Below are 13,333 nucleotides of genomic sequence, written 5' to 3'. Positions count from 1 at the left end.
ACGCCAAAAACTTCAACTATAGTCTAAGTACTTCAAGTAAGTCAAAAAAATACAGCAAATTAATTAAACCTGTCGACGTTGTAAGTCTGTTGGCGTGTTTTATTTATAATGGTGTAAGTAGCACGGCAGTGGTCAACGGCATTCAATATAAAATAGCTGACGATGGTGTGTTGACACTTGCGAGTTCTTAATGGCGAGCTTATAATAAGTATCTTTAGAATTATCTTCAAATGTGTTAATCTTGCCGATTTTTTGAATAATAAAATGCCTAATTCTTGTCAAATTTGGGATCACAGAGATTATCAATATAATTTTTTATCGTGAATATTTTACAAAAATTATCTCGTCATAAATTATACTAATGGTTTTATAAAAGCGTTTAAAAATTAATAAAAGTAAAAAATCTTAACACCACTACACAGTTATGTACCGAAATATGACTATATTCTAAAACATTAGAGCGAGAGGTTTAAAAGAATACTACGAGGGTGGGTCAATAAGTCCTTAGAAAAGCCGACAGGTGGCGCGACTAGTACTGTAAGCGGTTTGTTTTCATGCAGCGGCACTACCGATTCAGTATGCTGCGAAGTTTCAATCAGATTGGTCGGGTTGTTTTTTATTTTCGTACATTTAAAAAAAAAATTTGCTTGTTTACAAAAATGGAGAAAATTGAGTTTAGAGCTGTTATTAAACATTTTAATATAAAAGGGTTAACAGCAAAGGAAATAAAAAATGAGTTGGATTTAGTTCACGGCATATCTGCTCCTTCACTTGCAACTATTTATAACTGGTTAAATGAATATAAACGTGGTCGTACATCAACAAAGGATGAACCACGCTCAGGACGTCCTGTAGAGGTGACTACACCAGAAATGATCAATAAAATCCACGATATGGTGTTAATTGACCGAAGATTAAAGTTGAGTGAGATAATTGAGGTTACAGGGATCTCAAAAGGTAGCGTCATTTCTATTTTACATGACAAATTGGGCATGAAAAAAATTTCTGCAAGATGGGTGCCGCGTTTGCTCACAGTCGACAATAAACGCAATAGGGTGGTGGCCTCTAAAGCCCTGTTGTCGCTCATGCAACGCAATCCGGATGAATTTTTTCGTCGCTTTGTGATTGTAGATGAAACATGGATACACCACTATACTCCCGAGACGAAAGAACAGTCAAAGCAGTGGATTGCGAAAGGCGAACCATGTCCAAAGAAGGCGAAAACCGTAAAATCAGCTGGTAAGGTTATGGCTACTGTATTTTGGGATGCGCGTGGAATTATTTTCGTTGACTATTTGGAAAAAGGAAAAACAATAACAGGGGATTATTATGCATCTTTATTGGACCAGCTAAAAAACAAAATTGAAGAAAAACGGCCTCATTTAAACAGGAAAAAAATCCTCTTTCATCAGGACAATGCCCGTGTTCACACATGTTTACGATCAATGGCTAAAATTGAAGAATTGAAGTTCGAATTGGTCGACCACCCACCGTATTCGCCAGATTTAGCCCCCAGTGATTTTTTCCTTTTCCCAAACTTAAAAAAATGGCTAAGTGGACAACGTTTTTTTTCAAATGAAGAAGTCATCGATCGGACAAATGCTTATTTTGAGGACCTTCCGAAAACTTATTTTTCTGACGGTTTAAAAAAAATTGAGAAACGTCTAACCAAGTGTATTGAGCTCCAAGGAGATTATGTTGAGAAATAAAAAAAAAATATAAAAATAAAAACTGTTTTAATGCTTTTTTCTAAGGAATTATTGACCCACCCTCGTATTTTATGTAACAAAAATACTTTATGCAGTCATCAAATGTTTAAAATAACTATAAAGGATAATAAGGCTTCAAAATTATTTAAATAGATTATCTACAACGTTTAAGGAGTGTCCAGAATCATGGTTTGAAAATACAATAAAAACTCAATTTTGACCTACGACGAGCATGTCCCCCCTTAATACCTAAAATTATAGAAGCTGCCGTGATTGCTTTACACTGTAAAACTACATTTTTCAAAAGGTCTGCTTCATGAAATTTTACTGCAATGACTCGGTATTTTGTAACTACAGGCAATACTACTTTTTGGTACTTAGAGCCTTATTTAATACACGTATTCATATTATTTTTATTTTATTTACATTTATTGCAAAAAAGGGACTGTCAGCTAATAAAAATGGGTATATTGTTCTAATTTGGAAATACAAAAAAACCGATGGAATGAACAAACCAACCAATTAAGCTTGACACACAGAAACGTCGTTCACCAAATCTTCAGTTTTTTTAAAATAAACGCCTTTTATAATAAATATGCAATTGTTTCAAGATGGTTAGTTATTTCAAATATATCAGGATAATAATTTCAATAAGTAAAACATTACAAACAAATAATATTTTGAGAGTTACACTCACGCTCAATAAATTTCTACAAAGGGAATCTTTGACTAATTGCAGTAGAGACGGATATTTGGCCAGATGATCAGCGCTGACTTCCAAGGCGGTTTCCACCAGACATAAGCCGAGGTGAACCATTGTTGAAGTATTTACATTACCTATTGGGTTGCACAGCGATATGAGGAAACTGAAAAAAATTACAATATTCATACATTGCCACCGTAAAAAGTACATATTGGTAGAGGTGAATTTAATATTTAAGACGGACAATAACACCAACATAACATTTGTTATCCGATAGAATTTGCTTTATATGGCTACCCATTGGCCGATATAAATAGTCAGTATTATCAGTTATTTTAATTAAATTCTATTGTATATAATCTTTTAGTTTAAACTATTATTTTTGAGCACAAAAAGCTACACAAAACCGTTTTATAAATTTGTACTGAATCTATTTGTATGTAATTGTATAAAAAAAACTTTCTCAACAGGTTAAACATAATCAATGTAACTTTTTGTCGTACTTAAATAGTTTTAATTATATGTAATGTAATAAATACGAAATATATTGTGTAGGTATGTTTATCTTTATAAAAGTTACATAGGTACCTAAAGAGTTCCCGGACACACCGAAGTCCATACGGTTGCAGATTGACTTCTTCATCTTGCGTAACAAATCGTACTCCACGTGGATTAACATATTCACCACCATTTTCTTCACCCACATTATTCCCATCTTCCTGTGAAACATTCTTTGTATCAGAAGACATACATTCTGCCGGATTCTGCTCTGAATTTTCAACTTCCTTGTGCGTGGAATCAGGATCGATTTCTACATTTTTGCCTAAGTCATGCGGTTGCTTCTGTTCAATGAGGGGATCTTCTTCAGAAGGACACAGGATAATTCCAGATTCTTCAGACTCTGGTGTTACCTTGGATAAATCAAGATTTAAAGGGATACTACTTTCCGAAGAATTAACACATTTTTCGACCAATTGAGTGATGTAAATATTGTCACTGGCAGCTAGATCCATCGATGAATGTCGCCCATGTTTTTTGTGGGGACTCCTGATATGACTCTGTGGAGAAGGGCTTTCTAAGGTTATCTGTATGTCAGATTCGGAAACAATTTGTCTGCGTTGCTCAGGAGTTTTTTCATTTTCAGAAACGGTTCTAGAAATGAAAAAATTAAAATCTGTTAAAATAAAAAAAATTAAATATTATGTCATATCTGAAAAGCGTATAAATGGTATCTGACATCTATATGTGGCTAAAGATGAATTGATATGACATCGCTTATATTGGTATTTCACCTTTGGCATTAACCACATTGTCTCACAATTATTATAAAACACAGCTATTATTTGCATATCACATATTATCATTCATTAAATAGAGGCATTCGATTAGTTTACATTTGCAAATTATAATCTCACAAAAATACATTTCAAATGTCACTAAGTTCTATGAATTCAAAAATAACAATTAATGCCATCGATTGAGGGTATTTGATAACAATTGAATTTAAATTATAATTATTGAGAGTTTTGTACCATTTTTTATGAGTTTAAGTAACCCTGATTTCCCATCTTTAGGCTGGATATACCATACGAGCCGCTAGTTGCTAAAACCGACTCCTATGAAGTAGCATAAGAGCCCATTAATTAAAATTCAAAACCAACAATCTTTATAAAATTATTTTTTATATATCCGTATTAATGAAAATCTCAATCACCTTAATTCATCATCATTTGGTAAAGGATCAGCTCCGGCATTTGGAGTTCTAGAGATGCTTCCTTGCATGTCGAGAACTTTACTGTTACCTCCAATTACCACGGGAGTCGTACTCAAGTGGGAACCAGAGGTGGATGCTTTTAACATTGGACTCAACCCTCCGACAGATAGCTTTGATGAATCATCTGAAAACATTTTCACTTAAGGTTTATCATGTACAACAAGACGAATTCTTATATTAACAAACTTTAGCCTAGTACAAAATAATGACCATAGAATAATCAGCAGACACTGATATTAAAAAAATTGTCTTACTGTGCAATCTGCCCAAGGTCCTATCTTTCATAGAATTAGAATTATTTCCGGCCATGTCTCTTCGTGAACTGCCAGATTTTTTGCGTAGTAAAAGAGCCCCTGTACTGGAATCCATATCGACAGATCCGTTTCTCTCGATGAACTGTGGCAACCGCATGAAAATTAATTGGATCATGTCTCGTAAGCACTGTTCTGCGTTTCGTCTTAATAGTTCTGAAACAACAACATTGATGACTCAAATTTTCAGACAAATATTATATTACTATAAAAAATTACAAGGTGGCAGTCAAGATTTTTTTTTACCTTTTCGTCAATATCACAAATTAATTGTAATGTCATTTAATACATTCTATACTCAATATGCTAGCACTGCACTGTAAGCATCTTGTCAAAAGGATTATGAAACCAACCCATCATTTGTTTTCTTTCACGGCCTGATTAAAATAAGTGATTCCTGTATTTGCGTGTCAGTTTATTTTTCGAATTTAGAATTTACGTTTACATCAAGGCCGTGACACATGACTGTAAACTTCGATTGTAGAGCTAGTTATTGCTCATACTTCGAATTGCAATATGGTAAACTATTTGTGCATAATGATGATTGTTGCATATTGAAATAAATAGTAATAATTTCAGCGAAATATGCAATCGAAAATCTTCATTTATTACGAATAGGTTACCGCATTGCATTAGTAGATAATCAAGAACTAGCACTAGCATCGCAATTTGGAATTCATTGCCACAATCCGAATACAGTTGGCCAAGGTTTACGTGTGTGTTTTCTGTCACCTTATATATTTTAATATATCTTCTACCTGCCTCGCGTTCTCCTACACATTTACAAATGTTTTCTCTCATGCGTTACAGATTAAACAAGACAAATATATAAGGTAGTAATGATTGGATTTTCGTTGAATGCAATGAGAAATTAATGAAATTAAACTCAGTTTCTTTTTGACATATCATCAATACTATCTCCAGCATTCACTAAGTTTAATCTCGGCCTTATCAAACGGTATCTCTATGGATATAGTATGTACATAATATGAGTGTTTTAGATATCTTTGGTTGAGCACGGAGAATGAGGATTACAGAAAAATAGACGTTTAAATACATGGCTCACGATGGCTGCACGGCTTAAGCGTCGTGGGTCCCAGATTCGAATCCTGGGTCTGGCAAGTACACATATTGTTTTTCAATTTGTGTATGATTCAGAGTACGGACCCTAATAGGTTTAGCAAGTGGCTGACATCCATTTCTCGTAAAAACAAAAAATCTGTTAATACAAACCTCCACCCTGTGGAGGCCCATATGATCCAATTAGGATCGGACATGGTCGAAAAAAAAAATGGTATGATTTATAGTAACATTTATCAATATAAATTATAACTAACGAGCACAGATGATAATTAAGTACTCGTCACTCGAACAACATATTAATCAGTCGATATCAAATCATACAATCAAGCAGTTCAAAATTAACCTCTCAATTAAATAGTCGTTCCACGCACATTGTGTTTGTCCTAATATGACAGAAATTATTAAATACTAAATTCACATAGTTAACTAAATTAATATTATCTACTATATTATACATCCTCAAAATGTAATACAGTGAACAAGAGCATACAATAAAACAAACATAAAAACTGTTCTCTCTATCAATTATTTATCAAAACCTAATCTTAGTAGTTGAACAACAAAATGTAGTAACCCCTTAAATGCATAAACAACTACAGACCATTAAGACGAGTTTCAAAGCAGATCCGGAAGCAGCTCAGCATGATCTCACAAACACTTTCATCTGTCAACATGGCGCCCTCAGGACTCAGGACCAAAGTTTTTAAAACCTGTAAGATAGAAACGGTTCATGTCTCAAAATAAATGCTCAACAAAATTATTGAACGTTCTGTGATTTCTTTGGGAATCACGTACTACTCATAATAAAATTGAAGCGTCCATTTTTTGTGTTGTTTATCCAATTGATTAAAAAATTTTAATCAAATAAGTCTATTTCTTCATGTCATTTTGTGTATCTGCCATTTTTATTTCACTCGGACGAAGTCGTGGGATATAACTAGTGAGTAGATAAATTTTAAAGTGGTAGATTACGTCATGGTCAAGACTGAATTTTGTATAACGTGTTTCATTACTTTTAAAATAGTGAAATATCGAAAACTAATTCTACTATAGAAAGCGATTGAGTTGAGTATAGCAATTTATATTGATTTACACCTAATTAGAATAATAATAAACTTACTTGAAGAATCTTCATGAGGACGACTCCATCTGAGGAGTGATCTTTGCCAACGAATCGAGCGTGTGTGACAGAATCAGCAATATTTTCAACAGTAGCCGGTACAGACACATGCATTGGATCTGTAAGGTGAAAATAAATCATCATCAATATCCAGTCTCCTGCACACCGGCCTTTGGCTTCGGCAGGCAATGTCATCCAGTTGCCTGAACATTGCAAATTATTCTGCCAATTGAGAACCTCTATCTGGTCACCAAAACATATTACAATCGTGGACGGCCAGGCATACATATGACACCCCGGAAGTCCGGGTAGGGAGGGGAGTCGGGGCCGCACAGCCCGATCCGATCTGTGCCACGGCCAGGTCTCCTTTTTTGGCTTTATCGCTGTCCCTTTCAATCTACCCCTGAACGTCCACCCCTCTCTATCATTCTTGCCCGCAGCATAATGCTTGGCCTTTGCCTGGGTTTTACCTTAAGGGTCGTCCAAGTCACCTTTTTGCCAGGTAGTTAAAAGTTACAGCGGATTTCAAAGAATTGAGCCCAAAAGAAACAACATTTATAGTTAATTAATGCAAATTATCGTATTCATACAGCGGCGACAGAAGGACTTTGGCTTGGCAGACTATAAGAACCATGAATGTGGCATCCATATCTTCGCTCGTACTTCACCCTTAAGGGGTCCTCCATTCACGTATAAACGTGGAGGTATCACATATATCTCTGTTCTGGAAGGTTTTGGCATCAAAAAACGTTTCTTGGCTAATTGCAAGAGACATGTTCTCATCAAAAGTCACAACGGCGTGCGCTTTCCAGATGGAGTGACACTATCAAGAAAGCGCCTGAATCGTATATGACATAATAACACAAGCAACAATTTCAGCGCAGGGTTCCTCCAGATGGAAGAAAATTGTTGGCAACCATTGTAAATTCACTGATCACCATACTCAGTAAAGAGCCAAAGGATATTATGAAGAGAGTAATAAATATATGGGGGACCACATAGGGTAAATTAAAACGTCTCTGGAAACTTGTTTGTATGCAGTTCGCCATATTACACTTCACCGTGAAATGTTGTATCGGAAATATATTGCCGTATATTAAAGATTGTCCAACCTCTTTGGGTCATATAGTAGGTACTGACATAAAATTCATATTTAAATAAAACACCACTCTTGTCGGTTTACACTTTACAGGAAGCCAGCAGCAAACAAATTTTGAAAATAGCTGATATACTGGATTATTTGTTAGGTTAAGTTAGGTTTTCATTCTTGAATTCATGAATTTTTCCAAAATCAGTCATGAAAATTGAATTAATGTTCATTTTGGATCTAATAAAATTGGAGACCGTATAGTGTACGGTCATCTCTTTCCAATAAAAAGCTCACTGCGAACTGTGCCGCGGTGAAATGTTTTATGTACAATTTACATGTAACCAAATTAAAAGCAGCTCTCGGCCAGCACGAATCTGGCCAGGTCTGGCATGATGGAAGTACTCGGTTGTCGCGATGCTACCCAACACTCGGTAAAAATACAGTACTCCATATTGCCAAAATTAACTTGAAAAACTGCCCGTAATTCACATTTTTCATGAAGAATTTATATTAAAAAATATTAAGTATACAATACTTATTGTATTTCATGAAAATGAAACACAATGACAGATGCAAACGTAGCAATGGTCAATGGCAGTAGGTGAATTTTTCCATATACAGTAGGCGCTAGGTAATCCAGCAACCATATTTTTTCACCGGAAAGTTGGAAATGCCGGATTATTGGATTTCTATAAGAAATAATAAATAATCTGTCAAGGTCAGGCACCGAACTGCCGAGCGAACGGCTCTCCGCTCTGTAATCCGGCAGTTTAATGTGAAACCTACCAAATTATAGAGCAGAAGAGCCGAGTTGCAAAATGCCGGATTATTGGATGTGCCCAATGACATTATTATGGACAACGTACTCAGTATAGTAGCTAGCAAATAAATTCGCGCATAGCGACATTCGTACATGTATAGGTCGACGTCACATGACAAAATTTCGCAATTTCCATTAAGCGATATCAGGCATCGGGAGTTTATAGCAATATCACCTTTATTGTAATGGCTTGTGTGACTAACAGTGCTTCTTGTGTCAATATTCATTTTAGCGAACGATATTGATATTAAAATATTAATTATGCCATTCGGCAGACCCGACAAAAAGCATCGGGAATTTATAGCAATATCACCTTTATTGTATTGGCGTATTGATATTAAAATATGAATTATGCCATTCGGCAGACCCGACAAAAAAGGGAGTGTCATTTTTTTTTCCAGATGCTTCGTCCATATTAATGTCATTGGATGTGCCAGATTGGTGAACGCCTGATTACCGAGCGCGTACTGTATAATCTTGCTCCGGTGTCCTAACACAATGCACGCATCGCGCTTTGCACAATAGGTTTTCATTTGTTCATGGGTTACAGTAGATTGTGCTAGTTTTTAGATCTCGATTAGATGTCAAAGTATGAATTCCGGCGTCCACTATTGTGATTTCTACACTTAAAAATGTGAATTATAAACTGTTTCAAAAGGTTTCTTTTTGACAATATGGAGTACTACTTTAGTCTTTACCTTTCACTCTTTCAATACTCAGGATTTTTATAATATAGAAGTTATGCAAAAATAAATCAGTAAGTCACTAAAATGATCAATTACCAAAACAGCATAACTCAAAGGTAAAAAGGGGGATTGGAAAGACAATGAACATAATATTATAAATTAGATGAGAAGTGGAAATGTGACAGTTCTACTAACCTATAAGGCCGTAGCATAGAAATTTGTTGATAGCCGAAAGAGCCAAACAAGTGACTGGTCCTGTTGTTTTCTCAGACCGGATGACTTCGAGGAACGGTCCCAAAAATATGTTAGGATCGAGCAGTCGAAGATCGGCCACCTGGTTCAATATGTCGCGAAGATCGTGGAAAGCTCTCATCAGGGCGTCAAGTTCATCGTCCTGGTTAGAATGAGAGCCCCAGCCTCTCCTCATAGCTGTCACAAGGATGGCCATCTCGCCCTGCACCACGAAAATTCCATTTCCAGGCAGAGCCATATTTACAATTTTATTGCGTCGATGACAGTAGCCAATTTAAATGAATATAAATCTTGAGAGAAACGAAGTCACTTTTTTTTCAATTTCATCATCTTACAAATTCATTTAGTATTATTATTTGCAATATTAATTATTGATTCACCAAATAATTAGTTTCTGTGGCATGTTGACCATAAACTAGCATACTTGATAGATACGTCACTCATGTATTGGGTATATAAATATCTATGGGTACATAAAACGGTTTCAAAGTTTTCAATAGTCCCTCTTTTAATTGGTCTAGTACTACTTAATTTTGAGGATTGGTTTGAATCGCAGGTCGCAGGTGAAGTATTTTGTAATAAAAACACCATGTTGACACAAAAAGATTAAACGTAGTTCCTATGCGATATTACATAGGTACCAATAAAGTGCGTTCAAATTACAGAAAATGAAATAAAATGAATATTAAACACCACCAATTTTTCAATTAATCACAAAAAGTAATTAAGTCAGACTACATTTAAACCAATAACTTTCAAAATTTATAATAATCGAATAGTATTTGGTTGACAGAATTATATTTGCAATAGTTGAATAATAGACTCACTGACATAAATATCATTACACAGCTAATCGGGAAACATAGAACCGTAAAATGTAGTTCATAAATATTATTACTATGATCCTAGGAAAAAATAATTATTTATATTTAAAAGAAAAATTATCGCGTCGAGAAAGCCTGAGAGCCTCATATTAAGTTTGTCTCTAGTAGTAGCGCAGACTCCATACTAGGCTATTTATTTAAAGCCAACCTTGCTAAAATTTAAATTGGCTATTAACCAAAGAGATTAGACTCTGGCACTGTGTAATGTCTTTGCTATTAACGTATTTAATTAGTAACTTCATTAGTTTATATTCAACAAAAATAATAAAATTTGCCCACATCTGACTATCATGATTATCATTTTTCCCAAACGAACGTTCCAGTTATCGCATATACTAATACAATGAAAGGTATGCTGCCAGGCATTTAGAGTAATTCACGCACATACATACGCAGGCACACTTTTGTAAAATACGCACACACACACAATGTCAGAATCGGTATCATATTTGTAGATTAGATTGTGTGTGTACGAAAAGCAAAGTATGAAATCATATCTTGATATCTATCTTACGTAGGTACCTATACGTACGCTTCTGTACAATGGTGTAATTTTTATAAATATATACATTAATTTACGCGCACCAGATTCGACGCCAATAGTATCTTGGTTAAGAAGCTGATTTGCTGTGACAGTAGAATCTTCTAGTTCGAGTTAGAATCACGGTTGGGCATTACTTGTTGTTTAATATCTTTTTAAGTTTAATTATAGTGCATGTTGTCCTTTTTAAGTGAAATAAGTATCTATTAATTATAAAAAAAGTATGTTCAGTAAATACTTCCGTCCTATGACTTTTTTAGTTACCCACCACAGACGACCTACCTTCAACATGCACCAGTCGCCACTATTATGTAGTTGTAAAAAAAATAAAAAATATAATATATTATTATCCCCAATATCATATTTTATTTTGTAGTATATAGGTATGTTATATTTATTAATACTAAAGAGTTTATAGGCTACCAAAAATTGGGAAAAATGGTCTAAATTGAAAATACAATAAGATGGAAAAACGAACGAACCGTTAATCAGATGTTTTTTCAAAGATAAAAATATACAAATTTTATTAATTTATAATATGGATCACACATGGGCATAAAAAGTCTAGTTTCCATACATACATGATGGAAAATTAATCCAGTCATATTATTGCACGTTTCATGACTGCCAGCGCTATCTAGTAGTAGATTTAGTATATACTAATATTCAACCACCTATTTGTTTATGAGTTATCACCCATGGTCCTGTTGACGTTTCAATATTTTAGTTCTAATCTAGAAAATAGGTGGCGGCTAGTATTACCATTCTAAAAAATGCGATTTCAGGAGTTAATTTTTAAATTAGGCCAAATACCGTTCAATGTCTTTGGGCCAAACCAGTGTTGCCAAGTCAAAATTTGAAATTTCAGTAGAATGTGTAAAAAAAATTCAATAGATTCGACAAAATATCAGTAGATTTCTGTTTTAGGAAAAATATTTCATCGCGGGCAGCAGGTTCCCAGATTTTCATAGTCGGCTTGTTTTTTTTAGGAAAAATATTTCGTCGCGGGCCGCAGGTTCCCAGATTTTCATGGTCGGCTCGTTTTTTTAGGAGAAAAAATTTCGCCGCGGGCCGCAGATTCCCAAGTTTTCAAAAATGGCTAGTTTTTTTCGCGGCTGGTGGGAATTTTGTGAAATGAAGAAATATCAGTAGATTTCAGAAAATATCAGTAGATCTACTGAAATTTCAGTAGACATGGCAACGCTGGCCAAACCACTTTTTGGCGAAGTGAGAAAACGCGATACTTTTCATTCATCCCTCCTAGAAAGTTTGTGTTTATTAGAAATATAACAAACGCGTCATCTCTCTAATAACTTTCGTAATCATAGGTAATAATGACATTCAGCAAGATGACCTTTGGTTTTACAATGACGTGTTGGTTGAAATAGATTTGATGCTGTTTGAAAATAAATTTGCTGAATTTGTCTGCTATCGAAAATTAGTCCCATAGTTAGTAAGCTTTTTAAACTATTTCATGTTGAATTTGGCGAGGTCTGAATATTATAATTTAATAAATAATAAATTTTGTAGACAGCTCTCAAAGCCACCAGACGATTTGGCACCGGACGCCACGGAATTCGAAAATAAATAGACATTAGGTACTTATAGGTATTTAAAAAAAAAATATTCAGTATTATTATTTATATTTCAATGATTATATTATGATTTAATAGTTGGTGAGAATGTAAATATGCAGACGTAAACAATGATTTAATCGTGCATATGTTTAAGTTCCAACGAAAAAAGAGTTTTTTATTTTATATAAAGCCTTAGGCATGGTAATTCTCAATCCGCGATAAAGAATACATTATGTTAGAGTAAAATGAATTCAAACTACTAGGTAGTAGATAGAAAATGATTAAAATACCTCGTCTACACGTGTCTACGACACTGCGGCGTCCAATTGTCCGGAGGCCAGTCGTCCCATTCCCTCGCCATTGCCAGTAAAAAAAAATTTCTTAGAGTAGGTAACCACTTTGGAAAATTACCTCTTGATTTGTACATTCAAATTTTGTAGCCACCATTGATTTAGGTAGGTACATTGATGATATACCTACTTTTTATGTAATTTTGTATAGGGTTTTGCGTATATCTTTTTGAAAGCGGCAAACCACTGAAACTTAATTTCGATGGCGGCTACCATTTTTTTAAACTAGTGAAAACTCGTTACATGGATCGTTTCTCGATACTCGGTAACAATTAAATGAAAATGAAAAACGAAAACAAACATATTTTGTTTCATGGAAATCACTAGTTACTTCTAATAACTATACAACATATTTACTGTATTACTAACAAGTCAATATAGGTACCATAAAAAATAATTAAATACCTACTTAATTAGGCTCCCACCTAAATTC

General features: G+C 34.5%; 1 protein-coding gene across 3 annotated transcripts in view; it reads right to left on the bottom strand.

Moving 5' to 3' along the window:
- Positions 1 to 9,997, bottom strand: part of garz (Sec7 domain-containing protein garz) — a 28,137-nt gene extending 18,140 nt beyond the window's left edge. For all 3 annotated transcript variants that reach the window (XM_085953409.1, XM_085953411.1, XM_085953410.1), the window contains exons 1-7: positions 9,492 to 9,997; positions 6,701 to 6,819; positions 6,182 to 6,290; positions 4,441 to 4,653; positions 4,127 to 4,310; positions 3,001 to 3,564; positions 2,407 to 2,575 (exon numbers count right to left, since the gene is read on the bottom strand). In XM_085953409.1, the coding sequence (XP_085809535.1) occupies positions 2,407 to 2,575; positions 3,001 to 3,564; positions 4,127 to 4,310; positions 4,441 to 4,653; positions 6,182 to 6,290; positions 6,701 to 6,819; positions 9,492 to 9,786 (1,653 nt within the window). In that variant the 5' untranslated portion in view covers positions 9,787 to 9,997. The remainder of the gene's footprint in view (positions 1 to 2,406; positions 2,576 to 3,000; positions 3,565 to 4,126; positions 4,311 to 4,440; positions 4,654 to 6,181; positions 6,291 to 6,700; positions 6,820 to 9,491) is intronic.
- Positions 9,998 to 13,333: the final 3,336 nt, after the last annotated feature.

The sequence above is a fragment of the Rhyacophila brunnea genome, unplaced genomic scaffold (assembly GCF_057557595.1).
Source record: "Rhyacophila brunnea isolate RB1 unplaced genomic scaffold, BYU_Rbru_1.0 scaffold_3, whole genome shotgun sequence".
Taxonomy (NCBI): Eukaryota; Metazoa; Arthropoda; class Insecta; order Trichoptera; family Rhyacophilidae; genus Rhyacophila; species Rhyacophila brunnea.
The sequence above is the reverse complement of the archived record's forward strand: the minus strand, read 5'-3'. Positions and strand labels throughout refer to the sequence as shown.